Here is a 16,040-nt window from a genome sequence, read left to right as displayed (position 1 = left end):
TGATTTTGAATACATTTTACTTAGAGATTTTTGTTTAGCTGTTAAATCTGAGCATTGCCTTCAAATTAATCCAAATACATTTTAGTTGTTTAAGATCAACCAGTACTTGAAAATTAAGCTTGTGTTTGGTTATTGGTTCTCTAGTTCCCTGTGATACTTTCTTTGTTCTATTTCTGTGCAATTTTGGTGAATCTTGTTCAACCAATATCCCTATTACCGTAAAACTTACTTTCTGCAGCAGTGTTGTTCAAAATGAAAAATAAATACAAAGATTATATTGTCCTCATATATTGTTTTCTATTTCCTACTTCAGGTATTGAGACCTGGTGTCTTATGGTTTCTCAGGAATTTGAATGATCCAGACTTCAATCCTGTGCAGGAAATGATTCACTTGCCCATCTATAGACATCTCAGGAGGTTTATCTTATCAGTGGTAAGGACTTAACAGAAAGATTTCTTTATCTGGAGATAAAGATTCATATGTACTGTGTATTTAAAGAAAAACATTTTCACCATGGAAGTGAACTGCTATTGGAACAGGTTACCAACAGACTCTGCATCTCTGCATCTTTTGATACTCAAACTCAACTAGATAAGGTTCTGAACAGCCTGATGTATCTGGGTCTGCTCAGAGCAGGGGTTTGGTGAGAATTAGTTGGACTTCACAGCTCTCCTCTAAACCAAGTATCTTGTGCAAAGTCCAAGAAACTGTTTGTATATTAATTATCATATAATTGTACACAAACACTTATAAACAAGTATTTGTTATAATGGATATTGTAAATCCATAACTTTCATCATGCCCTCAGTTACTGCAGTAAACATTGAGTGTCCAGTTCAGCCAAAGTAGTGTAGCAGGGGAGAGTAATTTTCTAGATAGATTTTGGATTGGATTCTGCTGCTGTAGCCAGTGGTGTCTGTTTCCAGATTATCATTGTAAGATAGTGAAAACATTGAGAGTTTTTTCCCTTTAGTTCTTTGTCTGAGGTTTGCTGAGCACTGCTGAGCATGCAGTGAAGGAAGGGTCGCAGACTGTCTGACATAAATGTTACATGAACTGTGTGAACTGACACACCAGAAACATTCTTTGATGTACTGTATTGTTACACCTGTGGTGTAACACTTTGAGCAGTGAAAGCTCAAAGAGATCCTGGTTCTGTTGGAGAACCCTTCAGTATCTGAGTGGAGTTGACCTTTCCACCTTTCTGAGCATTCTGTCCTTAGATAATGGTAATTCTTCAGCTGCCTGAAATTTCCTGGTACATCAGGTGGCCCAAATACAAGCCAAGGTCTACTGGTTGCTCATGGTCTCGTGTTGTCACACTGCGTTGAACAGGCAACTTGAACTTCACCTTTTGACTTGCTCAGCTAATTAATTCAGAATTTTCACTAGCCTCATGCTAGAATATGGGATCCAGAATTGTAATAATTTACCATTTCAAAGAATAAATCACGCCTTTCAAGTTCTGTTTATCTTTCTGTATTTTAAAGAAATGTCTTGTGTATGACATAAACTATTATTTTTCAGGAAGAATGGGATTCAGTTTTTCTTTTTGACATAGTTAAACACAATTTTTTTTTTCACATCTTTAGTCTCTATTTAATTTATATGAAGTGTAAGAATGTGTTTAAAATTTACTTAATTTTTCATCTGGTTCCTTAAGGAAACAGGATTCATAAAAATATATTGTCTTCAGGCACTTGATGTTCCCTGCTGAATTTTGGTCTTTCAGTCAATATGAAATGTGAAGAAATAGGAACTGAAAAGTCTTTTGACGCTTCAGCAAGTTGCTTAAGAAGTCAGCCACTTAGAAACGAGAGGAATACAAAATAAGCAGCCCTAGTGTTGGGGAAGGGGAAGAAAGAACTCTCTGACATTGCTCTAGCTACCAGCAGGGTTGTTCTGGTGCTTATTCAGCTGCAGTCCTATTTGGCAAGGGCATTGTAGCCAACCGGTCTGCCTGGGATGGAATTGGTTTTCTTCATAGTGTCTTCAAATGTCCTTCTGCACCTTGAACGGGCAGCTGAAACAGCGTTGCTAACACAGGCCTGTTGGCTATGGCTGGACAGTGCTTGCACAGCATCCAGGCATTTTCTTTGCTGCTCTGCCCTGCTCCCTCACCTCCACTGAATAAGCTGCAGGCTGGAAGGAGGGTATTCCTGGAACAGCTGTCCTGAACTGACCAAAGGGATATGACATCATGCTCAGCAGTAAAAGCTGTGAGGCTGGGGGTGGGGATGTTCATGGCTATGGTGTTTGTCTTCCTGACTTCCCAGGAAATTGCTGATTGTCTGTCTGCTGATGGGAAGTAGAGAGTGAATTCTTCTTACTGTTTTGATTGCATACTTGGTGCTTTCTCTATTAAATTGCTATTATCTCAGTCTTGCCTGAGTTCTGTTTTGCCTTCCCATTCAGCTGGAGCGGGGAATTAGCAAGCAGCTGGGTTGATATTCAGCTGTTAGCCAGGGCTAGCCCACCACACCCAAGGAACATGTCAGAGATGGGTGGGAACCTAGATTTGGTAGTTTCTACTAGTTGGACTAACTTGTTTACTTTATAATTGCAGATTGTCTTTGGATCAATTGTACTGCTCATGCTCTGGCTTCCTATACGCATTATTAAGTATCTTCTGCCTAACTTTCTTCCATATAATGTTATGCTTTACAGGTGAGCATTTATTTTTAAAAGATACGGGTTTTTTCAGTGCTTCTATAACTGCAAAAAATGTATTTGCACTCTCTGACCATTAAAGTGTCACTTTTAATGTTATTTTGTTTTTAATTAATCTTCATTGTTCTAAGAGAAGTAAAGGGTAAAGGACATGGCTACATCATACAATGTGACAAATTAAAAGCTACTTGAAAAAAATAAGGATTTAGTATTCCTTCCATAAAGATAACTGTTCAGGGCTTTATGCCCTCAAAACACTTCCCATTTCAACTTTCTGATAGTGAAGTTTCTTTTGTGTTTGCTTTTTTAACACACTCATTCCTGGTTGTCATTGCTTCAGGAGTAAAATAATATCTGTAACTGCATTTTTTTTAATGGCAGCAGTTTTTTCCTATTTCTGAATAATAATTCAAACAATGATAGATGCAAATAGACTATATCTAAGAATACAGTATGCATCTCTTTCTCAATGTTTTCTCCTAATTTTATTATATGCCAAAGTGCCTAACCTCTCTGCTCGGGGTAGTATATAGGGAAAAACCAAGAATTTTCCTTTTTGGCATCCAATGTATTTTTGTATTGTGGTGGCATTAATAGGATTCAGTGTAAAAGATTTCTATTAGAATGTTCCTTACGTTTGATTTTATGCTCTTCCCATTGTTTCCAGTGACGCTCCAGTAAGTGAACTGTCCCTAGAGCTGCTTTTGCTTCAGGTGGTGCTTCCAGCTTTGCTAGAGCAAGGACATACAAGACAGTGGTTGAAAGGTCTTGTACGAGCATGGACTGTTACTGCTGGATACTTGCTGTAAGTACAGAAATCCAAAATCAGCTACAACCTCTGTGCCCAGTTTGGCCTTTAAACATGAAGGCAGCTTTCCAGAAGGTTATCCCAACAGGCAGGTTTAATAGCTCTTCTACAGGTAAATACATTATAAAAAACTTCTTTAGTGATTGCTTTTTTCTAAGCAGTAGATGTACATACTTCTGGACAAGCCTTTGACAAGTAATTCTTTTGGTACACCATTACAGCATTTGCTTAGTGAAAGACATCTGTAAGAGTATGACTGACATCTTCTTAACTCCCTATTATATGAAAATAAGGAGATAAATGTCAGCAGTGTGTTTCCATTAATCATCTACATAAAACTCATGTGCATTTCTTGGATTTCTTCCTAGAAGAAGAAAAAAAAAAAGAAAAATAATTTAGGACATTGAGCTGAAGAAGTAAGCAACTTAAATTAGGCATTTTCAAGTTAAAAGTTCAGACTTTAGAGAAGAATAAAACCATTTATTGTCAAATAAAGTAAATTATAGTACTGACAGGCAGAGTTCTAGCACTTGAAATTATTTCTTAGTTCATCTGTTGTTCACCAAATTAGTCAAGAAAAAAAATGAGGTTGACTTTGTTTCTGTGCAGTTTTCAGTTTAACTTCAAAGTATATTGGCATTCTCCCACCATGTTGCACTCTTAGGATCAAGAATTTTTCTTTGCCAAGTTATGTCTGAGAAAGTGAGTGAATGAATTGAAACATTTTTTCTTCACTGTAACCCAAAATATTTGTTTTAGTTTCTCCTAAGGAAACTCTGCTTACCCGCTCTTCTCTTAGTTTGCATTTTGAAGAAGTTTTTAATTATTTTCCAAGTTTTAATTGTGTTTAAGTATAGTGTAACAAGAGAGTCTTAGAGATGATGATAGAAATGGCTTTTCTTACTCCACTGTTGCAGCTCTTTAGGACAATTGCAAATTATCTCTTCAGCAATTTTAGTTTAGCACAGATGAAAATCTTTTGCTCTATTGTTCCCAAAAAGCAAACTGTTGGGTAAATTTCATTGCTAATAGAATATCTGCACAAATCTTACCCAACAGTTTGCTGAGGAAAATTAAGTTCTAAATGTTCATTTTTAATCAGACTCAAATTTTGCTAATTGTACATGTGGAAAACTGAAGAAACGTGTTTCCTGGGCTGTTGGGGTCCACTCCGGCTAGCTACAGACCCTTGCCCACACGATACTTCATAGACAATGGTAAAAGATTAGAGAAGCACTCTCCTCCACGTGGGAAAAATTGTCCTTTATTCCAAGACAAACCCATGGGAGAAAAGAGGGCGTTCCCTGGTAGCAGGGAGCTTTTATTACCCGCCCCCCCCATGGGGACAAAGGGAGAGGTCCACAGCCAATGGGATACCAGTGTGGAGTGGCAAGGGGAGGGGTAACCCAGAGGACAGACCACCAGGGGGTACCGGGACAGGTACAGGGAAAGACCAAGTGATGGAAAAAAAAAGGGGTAACAAACCACATGACATAACATAGGCTATACACTGCAATACAAAAGTATTCTGTGCAAATTCCCAATCACCCAGTGCAAGAGAACAACTAAACTGGTGCACCACAATAGAAAACATCATCAGAATAATTTTAAAGTAAATTGCTTTTTTCCTAGGATTGATATTCTTAAAAAGTTGTGAACAGGTTTTGAGCAATTTAGAATCTTCTTGAAAGATTCTGCCTGCTCTGGACTTCTGACAGCATGTCCGTAGCAATGCAGCACTGTCCTTGTTCAGATTAGGTTGGAAGGCCCCTGTTTCCTATAGAGCTTAGTGACAGTAACACAAAAGCTGTCAATACAGCCATGTGCTTACATGAACTGAAATATCCATGTAATTTTCCTTTCATGTGCACAACACCTTTAATACCCAGTGGTGTTTTTAAACCAGTCAAACAGATAAGTGATCTTTCCTCATGATTGTATTCTAACTGCACCCACACCATCATTTTTCTTCTAAATTGTGTTTATGATGACATTGAGTATGTTACCAAAAAAGGCTTATTTTACTTAATCAAGATTCTGCCAGTACTGCTGTGTTAGTTTTGTACAACCTGTATGGATTCTGAGTAGGCCTGTATTTCTATAAATTTCTCATTTATATCAAACAGAACAAAACTGAAATTTTGATTGTTACAGGGATCTTCATTCGTACCTACTTGGTGATCAGGAAGAGAATGAAAACAATGCAAATCAGCAACCTAACAACCAGCATGCTCGCAATAATAACGCCATTCCAGTTGTGGGAGAAGGTCTCCATGCGGCCCATCAAGCCATACTTCAACAAGGAGGACCTGTGGGTTTCCAGCCTTATCGTAGGCCTTTAAAATTCCCACTCAGGGTATGTATACCTAACACATCAAGAGAAAAGAAAAGGGCATTTGAGAAGTTGTTTTTTTCTAAGAAAGATTTGGACCACATTTTGGCAGAAGTCACATGGTGGGTCCTGTTTTACATGGTTTGCAGTTTTCAAAAACATAGAATTGCAGTTATGCTCATATAAGGCTTTTTCAGCCTGTAAGGTAAGACCTTCAATTACAATTTTATTTATAGATCCCATAGATGTTGAGTATTATGTGTCAGTTGATATGTTATTTTCTTACAGTAAGTAATGGAGAGAAAGACAATAAGCCCCTCTCAAACAGGTAGTTCGGGCGTGCCTCTAACAAGGCATGGCTTTCAAGGGAGCACACTTTGGTCTTGTAGCTGAATTTAAAACTATTTTGCTTTATTAAGAAAATAAACAGAGAACTTCTTTCTGTATCTGTATTAAACATAGAAAGGCATTATATAATACTTGAAAGGTCGAAATCCCTAAAATTAGAAAGGAAATTTTATTGGCAAATACTTACATGCCTAGAATAATAAACAGCTTAAACTCAATAACTGTTTTGTTGTTAGCAGAACTCTGATTTAAATATAAACCTCACCACAGCTCACTTACTGTGGTTTCAGGTATAGCTGAAGAATGGAAGTAATGGCTAACATTAGGTCACTGTGGTATTGCATCTGAAGGTTCCTTCCTGTATACCTAAATGTCTCATCAAGGAAAGTGTGTTCCAGATTTAACTTTCTCTCAGTAGTCTGTTGGGATAAGGTGTTAGATTTCCCATGGCAAGCTTGCTTGTTGTGTGGCTTTGATGATTAGTGAAGCACAATTTCATAGCACCTGGTGCTTGAGAAATACTTAAAATCAAGTTCCTGGTAATTCTCTGGTAAGAGGAAAATCTGACTGAGGAGTAACCAGCTCCAGTGTCAGCTTCTGATCACAGAAACCTGAGCACATCTAGAAGAACTTTGTCAGCAAGGTTTTCCTTATGAAACCACTGTCTTGCTCATATGGCATACAGAGCTAGAAATCTTTCAGGATTATATGGGAGTCATACTGCTCAGTGCAGAAATTAAGAAATGGTCCTTTTTATGTAACATAACAAAGAACTTAAGTCGTTCTGGATTCAATTGTTATTTGTTACTGTTGAAATGGTGATGGAAAGTCCTAGAAATACACAACACTACAGGTGTTCTGCATGTACTGTGGTTAGGTTTCTTTTTGCTGATTTATTTACACAGTGAAACATCAGTTATTATTTGAACATCCTAGTTTAGCTGCCTTTCTAGGATGATGTATTTTTTATACTGGGGTTTCTTGGGGTTTGGTTAAATAACTTTCTTACAAACTTCCCCTTCTTTTTTTCCTTTTTTCAGATATTTCTTTTGATTGTGTTCATGTGCATAACATTACTGATTGCTAGTCTTATCTGCCTTACCTTACCAGGTGAGTCTGTTATGGTAAACTGTCACTAAAAACAACTCAGTATGTTGCCATGCCCAACCATGGCAAATGTTTTGAAACCATTGTTTGAAGTTGAAGGGCAAAAATATGGAAACTAGTATAATTTGTAATAATTTGTCATTAAATCATAATAATCTAAAAATCTAAATGACAGAGATTACCATTCCCTTTTTGTTGTAGAATAATTTTCCTCTGAGGACAGGGCTTCAGGTGCTTCAATCTTGGTAGTATTGAGTGAAAAATAGAATTGAAACTCTTGCACCTATTTTACTGTTTCAAGAAGGAAAATACGTAGATTTTTTCCAGGTCTTCTACAGTATTTTCTTTAATTAAATATTCTGAAGGTGTCATTGAGTACTGTGAGGAGCAGGGAGTTGGACTCAATGATCCTTAGGGGTTCCTTCCAACTTGAGATATTCTGTGATTCCGTGATCTGGACATGGCACTAGCAGATTTTGACAAGTGGCTTGTATATCACTTTAAAATGTCTGAATAAGTACTTCAAAAACAGTTGGTATTTTTAAAAATAATTTGGAGTAAATGAAGCCGTGTCAACCAGCATAAATTTCATAACCTGTCTGCTGTAATACCATGTAATTTATACCTTGTTCTATTAATGATCCTAAAGTCAATGTGTTGAGATCATAGTTATGCATTCTTCAGCTGTTCTAGTAGTAGGACATAAAATAATTCCACTGTAATACTAGGGAACTTAAAACACTGTTAAAAAATGAACTGTAGGAAATCAGTCTCCCATTTCTGTCAGAGAACTTCAAAAGCCCCATTAGTAAGTAATGTAAAAATTTGCATGAGGCAGAGAAACAACCCAAAGGTAGCTCATAATAATTTAAGTTCAAGCTTGCACACTAATGCATGATCACTGATGCAGTTCTGAAGATCAGTGCTTGGGCTCTGAACAGCGCTTTGTTTTGCTGTAGCTCAGGACACAGTGCTGTCATAATGAAAATTTAAGTGAAAAAGGATTTCTCTGTGTTTATTTGGCATAATTTTTGAAGTTCTTTGCATAGTGCTTCACACATTTATGCATTATGGGTATACTACCAAAATAACTGTTTTATGATGAATAATATTTATGCAGGGATATTTCAGATAAATTTGATAAGTACTTTCTTAATAAGTATCCTTCCCTAATACATCCAGAAGCATTCCTGTATGTAACAGTGCTTGTGTTTTCAGTGTTCGCTGGCCGGTGGTTAATGTCCTTTTGGACGGGGACTGCCAAAATCCATGAACTGTACACAGCTGCCTGTGGTCTCTATGTCTGTTGGCTGACTATCCGAGCTGTGACAGTGCTGGTTGCCTGGATGCCACAGGGCCGTAGAGTCATTTTCCAGAAGGTCAGAGAATGGTCTCTCATGGTAAGTCTTGAGAACAAGTTCTTCTGAATTAGCAAAAAATTAGCAATGGGGCTTGTTTCATTTTTTGCTTGCAGGCTTTACTCTCTCATGTGTACTACACTTTGCTTTTCAGACCCTTTTGAAGCTTTTGCAGCTTACATTCCCATTGCATAGGCTAAGTATTTTTAGAAGGGAATCAGTGTAAATATACTTGTGTGTCTATATTTTAAAAAATATATATATATGTCTATATTTTTCTGTTTTTCTTTAAAAGTTAATGCATTGCATCATTATCCTATGTGTGATGCGTTCTCAAAGACATTTACATTTTCACGTAAACCTGGAAGCTTAACTATTTACTTTAGTTACATGAAATTCTCAAATGGAAAAACCTAATAAAGCTGATTGATGATGACCATATTTCTACAAAGTAGCTTGATGCATATTTTCAGAAAGATCTTTACCAGCTTCTGAACTTGTGTTTTTCAAATAAAATATATTTTCCCCAAAAATATTAATTATGAGGAGTTGAGATTCTCAGCATGAAATATATTTATACCCCACCTTTTTATCTTGGTTTTGATATTGAGGATTTCTGTAGCAGATTTCTTGCTAGTTCCTTTAAACATTGATAGCATAAATGGTATCTTGTTGTAAACATTTTAATGTGCTTACTGAATTTTTACACTGTATGTTCTTCATGTACTACCATGTTTCCCAAATATGTCATCCATCATTTTGATTTTAGCTTCTTCAAGAAAATTCAGAGTTAAAGCATAATTTCTACTTGTTCTCCTTATCATGTTAAGTAAGTCAGGCTAGTTTTGTGTGATGCAGTTATATTAAGAGAATTTTATATTAAATAAAGATTCAAGCACGGTGTTCTGATTTCTCTATTTTTAAGTCAAATATTCCATAATGACTGAATTTTTAAGGTTTATTTTGCTCCAGATAAAAATTTGCAGTTTTGGGAAAATTTTTCAATTTCCCAACATATGAGCATATGCAATGTATTGAAGTGCCATTGGACAGTATTCCCTGTTGATAACAGTCAATGTGATTTTATGGCTTAGAACTATATTAATATTAGTAGGCACAGTCATGTTTTTTTTCTGGAATTCCTATTCCTATGGAATAGGACCCAATCTTGAAAACTTGCACTGCAAAACTATTCATGTCATAAAAATTGTTTCTAGGGGTGTATGTGTGGGAAATAGAGGACTGTGTAGCTTTGGGATTTTCTACCAGGGCTGTGTATTTATGTAGTTCAAGTTACATTTTTGAGTTTAAACAAAGAATCCTCTGGTAAGCATATTAATGAAATGCCTTGGGATTTTTAGATAATGAAGACATTGATAGTGGCTATACTGCTCGCTGGTGTGGTTCCACTTTTGCTTGGTCTTTTGTTTGAGCTGGTCATCGTCGCACCTCTGAGAGTTCCTTTGGATCAAACACCTCTCTTCTATCCTTGGCAGGTCAGTTGCTCCCATTCTTTTGCTGTTGTAAGGAGTATGGGCTGCCTTGTTTCAGTGGATTTGGTGCTTCAGAGCATTTTCTACAAATATGTTTGTATGTGGCAGAGAAAAGGCAGCCAGTCTGGATGTGAGAATTATTTGAACCAAAAGGATATGCTGAGGAATTTAAACTATGAAAAGCTGAACTGTTGTGAGATGAAATCAAAGATTGCATTTCAGTGATCAGCTCTTCTTCCAGTAGCATAATTGTAAAGTTACGTAAGTTCGTGTATCAGTATGTATATATGCACAGATGTACATACTCTAATCTTTCTGGAAAGCTTTCTGCACACAGTTACGCAGCAAGAGGTTCTGGTCAATTTTTTTTCCTTGTAAGATTCTAATTCAGTGATGAGGCACATTATGAATGTAATTTTAAAATTGTTTAGGGTCATGCTGATTTTGGCCTCAGTTGTCAAATCATTAATAAAAAAATTTGAGGTAGTTGTGTTTTATTACTTTTCAGTGAAGTCTCACAGGCTAAATGCAAATTTCTGTCCTGTTAGTTGGGAGACAAAATGAAGATGGTGGATTGAATGACAAATGCTTCCATCACCTAGGCTGAATTATGAAAGAAGTCATAACTCAAAGAAACCCAACTGAGGGGACCGTAACTCAGAGCATCTAGAATGCCATTACTAAATAACAAGAATGTGTTCAGGGACAGTGACTTTCTAAGCTAGCCTAAGCTTTCACTTACTTTCAATATCCAAATGTCTGAAAGCTGTAATACAAATAAGAATTTGACTACTAATTTAATTATGCCATTATTTGAAAATCCAAGTATATTTTTGAGCTGAGTAGATGACCAGAAAATCAGGGCATCATATAATTACAGTGGTAGATGATCATGGTTTCCAAACAATTTTGGAAAGAATCTGTAATGCTAGAGATTATAAAAATTCTTTACTCTTGCATATTAGTTCTTCAAAAGATTTAAAAGAAGTATACTGAAAAGCTTTATTTTCATGTAGCAGAACTTCTTCAAAATATAGGATAAGTGGGATTTGACACTTGCTCTAAATCAACAATGAACTATCTCAATTGAGACTAATTTCCATTTTTCCCAAAAGAGTTATGCAGAAGTTACATCCCTAAATAAACATGAATCAACTTTAACACTGGTGCTTTTTTGTAAAAATTTTTAAAGTCCTTTAGAATTGACATTAACAAAAGTTGTCTTTTTAAATAATCAGTTAAACAAAATGTATTTCCTCAGCAGGCTAAGAAAGTTAATTTAGTCTATGATGTCCCAAGTCTTACCAGTTCTTAGCTGTTTATTCTACTTTATCAGGCTATGTTTTGCATTCTATTTTCAGCGGGTTTTATTGAAAATCTCTTAGAAATATCTGTAATCCAGAAAGGATGGACTTATGATGTGAAGTGTTTACTAGAAGCCAGTAGTTACAGTGTCCTAATTCCATGCCATAATAATTTTAGTTTATGTTAAAACAGAAATTTTCCACCAAAGAATATGACTTCTTTTGTTAAGAGCATTGTGTTGCTTTAAGCTGTCTTACATCCTGTAGTGTTTTGGAAATAATTAAACTTCAAAAGAACTTGTTTCCTGATGCATGTGAACATCTTTGTATTTTTTTTCTATTCTTCTATAGAGAAAGGAAATTAATTTCCTTTTATGTAAATTAGTTTTTAACCAGAATGTTAGTCAATTGCTTTAAGTCTAATGCTTTTATTTTGTATTTGCCTTTGGTTTAATAGAAGTAGTGATTTTCCTGTTCCCAGGGAGCTAAACTTACAGATGTCAGTTAATCTTGAAAACATCCTTTTTTTCATAGAAATTTGCAGATGATGTCATCTCTTTGGATCAATGTCCCATGTAAATGGAAAAGTAATTATATTTTCTCTTATAAGTAATATTAACACATTGCTCTTAAAGCTTTTGGTTGTCAGACTTTTTAAAGATATGTTAATGCTAACACTATACATTTTTACAAAATTAGGACTGGGCTCTTGGAGTTCTGCATGCCAAAATAATAGCTGCCATAACACTGATGGGTCCCCAGTGGTGGCTGAAAACTGTTATTGAACAGGTAGGTAAAAATTGTTCATGTGAATTATCCATATAATAATTTTTTTATGTTTCTGATTGTGTGTCAGAAAACAGTGTTACTCTTGCAGTAATGGAGTAATTGACTAGAATTCAACTAGTCTAGTGAAAACCTTTTAAATTGTATAGCCTAATTCATTAAGGTACACTTAACAGTACAAAAAATACAACAGTAACAAAAAATCAGAAATCCAAATTCAAGAAAATGCTTTGTATACCTATATGCATTTTTCTCAGGTTTGTAATAAAGTGAGAAAGAAATGTGATTATTTCTTCAGGTGAAGTCTGTGTGTCCAAATACTTGTCCAAATACTGGACAGTATTTACATCCACAAGTTAAGAACACAGAATTTTGCTTTCTCTGCAGCTGTAGGGATTACCCCATTCATAGATCAGTAGACATGAAAGACGCAATTTCTGTTCCCCTTTGATTATTAAGCAACACAGAACAGTATCTCTGAGCAGCTCAGAGTTACATGGCCTCTTATTTTGTTAGAAGTATTCTTTTCTTGGTTATAACTGTTAAATTCCATAGCTGTCATCTCGATGAAGTATCTCAGTTGTTTGTCAGAAGGTAATTTTTCAGCCCTGCGCTGTGTGTGATGCCTGTGGTGCACGTCCCAACCTCTGTATACAGAAGGTGCCTCTCGTGAGCAAGTCTAGCACATAGTCCATTATTAAATCACTTCAGCTGTCACACTGCAGAAATATAGTCTTAATCTGGGAGTAGGTTTTGATACCACAGCTCCCTCTTCCTTTCTGAACGCTCTCCATGGGAAGTTTACACACTCTCCTGAGCCTTCCAGGCTGTGGGACAGGGCCATTGTTTAGCTGTAGCTGGTAGCCATTCAAAACTGGGTTTTTTCCTATGCTTAATCTGGTTGCATTTTGACCTTAGCTTCTGATAGTAACTGCAGAAGCTTAAGAATTGTGGAGGCTTTTTTTTCAGGCACAGACTCTTATGTACAGAGGCTCTGGTCTGCCCCACCCAGTACAAAATAGGATCATATTTTCTGGCCATTACAAAATTTAATAATTTATTCTATTAGCATATACAGGATCCTCTTCTAATAAGTTAACAGTGCAAAGCGATTCCAGGTTACCCACAGAACCATTGTCCACAGCTCTATTAAATGATCTTTCAGGTGGTCTCTTGCATTCCTGCAACTGAATCACAACTCTGTTCCAGGTTAAGTTGGTCTCGGGCACTGTTTAAATGATTTCCTGGAACCTTCATGATGTAAATTGGCAGAGTTTTTTCTTCATCTGTGTCCATGGAAACAAATACCCATTTCCTTTTATAAGAAGAATTGTGTAAACCCTTCTAATTATTAGTGTAAGTGCAAAGCAAGGCTTTCTTAATTGATCTGTTCTACTTGTAACTTGTTCCATTTTAGGTATATGCAAATGGGATTCGTAACATTGACTTGCACTTCATCATCCGTAAACTGGCAGCGCCCGTCATCTCTGTCCTCTTACTTTCCCTGTGTGTGCCGTACATCATAGCTTCTGGTGTTGTACCCTTACTAGGTATGTATGCATTCAGAACACCTACTTGTCATCTCGTGGTTTACAGCAGTGTAAATATGTTTGTGGAAATAAAATTTCAAGCTTTAGTTTATTTAAAAAAATTAAAAAACACCACAAAACCCAAACAAAAAACTCCTTTTCTGCTGACAAATATAAATGTTTAAGGACTTCTAAGAATCACACCATGTTCCAGGAATATTGTCCAAATGCTACTTGAACTCTTTCAAGCTTGGTGCTGTGACCTCTTCCCTGAGAAGTCTGTGCCAGTGCCCAACCACTCTCTAGGTGAAGAACTTCAAGCTTGGTGCTGTGACCTCTTCCCTGAGAAGCCTGTGCCAGTGCCCAGCCACTCTCTAGGTGAAGAACCTTTTTCCATTACCCAACCCAAACCCCTCCCTAACACAACTTCAGGCTGCTCCTTGGGTCCTGTCACTGGTCACCACAATGAAGAAATTAATGTCTGCCCCTTCTCTTACTCAAGAGGAGGGACAGACACTGATTTCTTCTCTCTGCATTTTAGGTACCTAGCTAGTTTGGAAAATGAATGATTAATTCATTTCTTCTTTGTACAATCAGCCTTTGATTTTAGTCCCTCTAGGAGGTATACTGAGCTGAGACCATCTTTTTCTGACTTGTCAGATTGTAAATGAAGCTTAGAACAGGTGAAAATCCTGGATTTGTTTTAAGGTTTTAATAGTATGAAAATGTAAATTTAAAATATATAGGGTTTTTTCAGACTTTCCTATCTCCTTATAATTGAAGTGAATAATTTGATTAGAACCAGAGTAGATAAACTTTTTCATCAAGACTTGTCTTGTGCTAGTTAGTTTTGATGTTAACATGTTCAAGAAGTCCTATTTTATTCTTCAGTCTCACTTGAATGCCGACTTTTATTGTGTTGACTTTTCTGACACAAGGAGAAGTCAGTAAGCAGATAAACAGAAGCTAATAGGCAAAAAGAACTGATAAGCTCTTTTATTTTTCTGCTGTGGATTTTCACTCTGTTAATGGAAAACTTTCCACTCATAGTGCTTCAGATTAAAAAGAACAGCAGCTGTCACGTTGAATATCTGAAGTAAATGGATGTGTCATTTATTTCACAGCCTGTCTACTGAAGTTACAGCAAAAAGTATGGAAGCAAGTAGAGAAGCAGAAATGCATGAGTTAGTTCAGCAATATTACGATGTGTAAGGATTGTGTCTTGTTTTGTAGGAGTTACTGCTGAAATGCAGAATCTTGTTCAGCGACGTATTTATCCTTTTTTGCTTATGGTGGTGGTTTTGATGGGAATTCTGTCCTTCCAAGTCCGCCAGTTCAAGCGCCTTTATGAACATATTAAAATTGACAAGTGAGTATATAGTGGTTTTTTTTAAATTTTTCCCCTTTATATATATATATATCTGTATATGTGAATACTTCAGGTCAAATTCAGGTGTTGTTGATACTTGGGACTAGGGTTTTTAAGAAGTTTTCTAGACAAATCACTCTTTAAGACAAACTGTTCTTGGCAGATGTTTTATCTGTGGTTCAGGTAGATAAACACAGGAATAGACTGTCTTTATAAAGGGAAGACACTCTCTCTTGTCTAACATGAATCTAAGTCTTGAATCTAACATAAATTCTGTAGCCTTGAATGACAAATGCATGTAATGAATTACAACATACCTGGAAGTTAAAATCATGTCTCAAGCTGCTGCTTATAAAACCATTTCTTTAACTTTTTCTGCATAACTGTTTTTTTTACTCTTTCTACTTATTAGTCCAACTCACCTGTTAAAGAATGTTCAGTTGTTTTGATAGTTTGTCCTTAGCAAATTTTGTGTGGTTTTCTGATGTTTTCAGTTATTATTACTCTGTATTACTCACATGCCTCATAAAAATAATTATTTTCCTATTGTTTTCTGGTTATCTTGCTTAGTTGAACCTCTTTTTTTATTATTACATTGTTTTTGTTGTTACCCTAATTACCTTTTTTATGGGTTATTTAAGAAGATTAGTAACTAATCTTAGCAACTAATTCATGGTGTAGAGCTCTTGTACACACAGAACTAGCATGAAAATAGGAAGCATGAAAAGGAATTTAGGTGGCAAAAAGTGTGGAACTTTTTGCCACCTAAAAAATGTTGGGGGAAAAAAAAAAAAAAAAAAAAAAAAAAAAGTGTGGAACTTTTTGCATCCTAAAAAATTATATAGAGGAAGAAAGGAATAATTTGAAAGGTATGAAAAGTTAAGCTGCTGAGATAGTTAACTTTCTTTCAATATCACACTTGCAGCCCTAAAGCT

At 36.1% G+C, this 16,040-nt stretch overlaps 1 protein-coding gene across 1 annotated transcript in view; it reads left to right on the top strand.

The window, feature by feature from the left end:
- The window catches only part of MARCHF6 (membrane associated ring-CH-type finger 6), a 41,287-nt gene that overhangs the window by 21,961 nt on the left and 3,286 nt on the right, over nt 1–16,040 (top strand). The window contains exons 15-24 of the mRNA XM_039714774.1: nt 314–433; nt 2,568–2,668; nt 3,339–3,476; nt 5,634–5,835; nt 7,200–7,269; nt 8,485–8,666; nt 9,986–10,120; nt 12,121–12,210; nt 13,625–13,757; nt 14,970–15,105. Of these exons, the coding sequence (XP_039570708.1) occupies nt 314–433; nt 2,568–2,668; nt 3,339–3,476; nt 5,634–5,835; nt 7,200–7,269; nt 8,485–8,666; nt 9,986–10,120; nt 12,121–12,210; nt 13,625–13,757; nt 14,970–15,105 (1,307 nt within the window). The remainder of the gene's footprint in view (nt 1–313; nt 434–2,567; nt 2,669–3,338; nt 3,477–5,633; nt 5,836–7,199; nt 7,270–8,484; nt 8,667–9,985; nt 10,121–12,120; nt 12,211–13,624; nt 13,758–14,969; nt 15,106–16,040) is intronic.

Source organism: Passer montanus, unplaced genomic scaffold (assembly GCF_014805655.1).
Source record: "Passer montanus isolate IOZ18808 unplaced genomic scaffold, ASM1480565v1 scaffold31, whole genome shotgun sequence".
NCBI lineage: Eukaryota > Metazoa > Chordata > Aves > Passeriformes > Passeridae > Passer > Passer montanus.
This window is presented reverse-complemented; position numbering and strand designations above follow the sequence as displayed.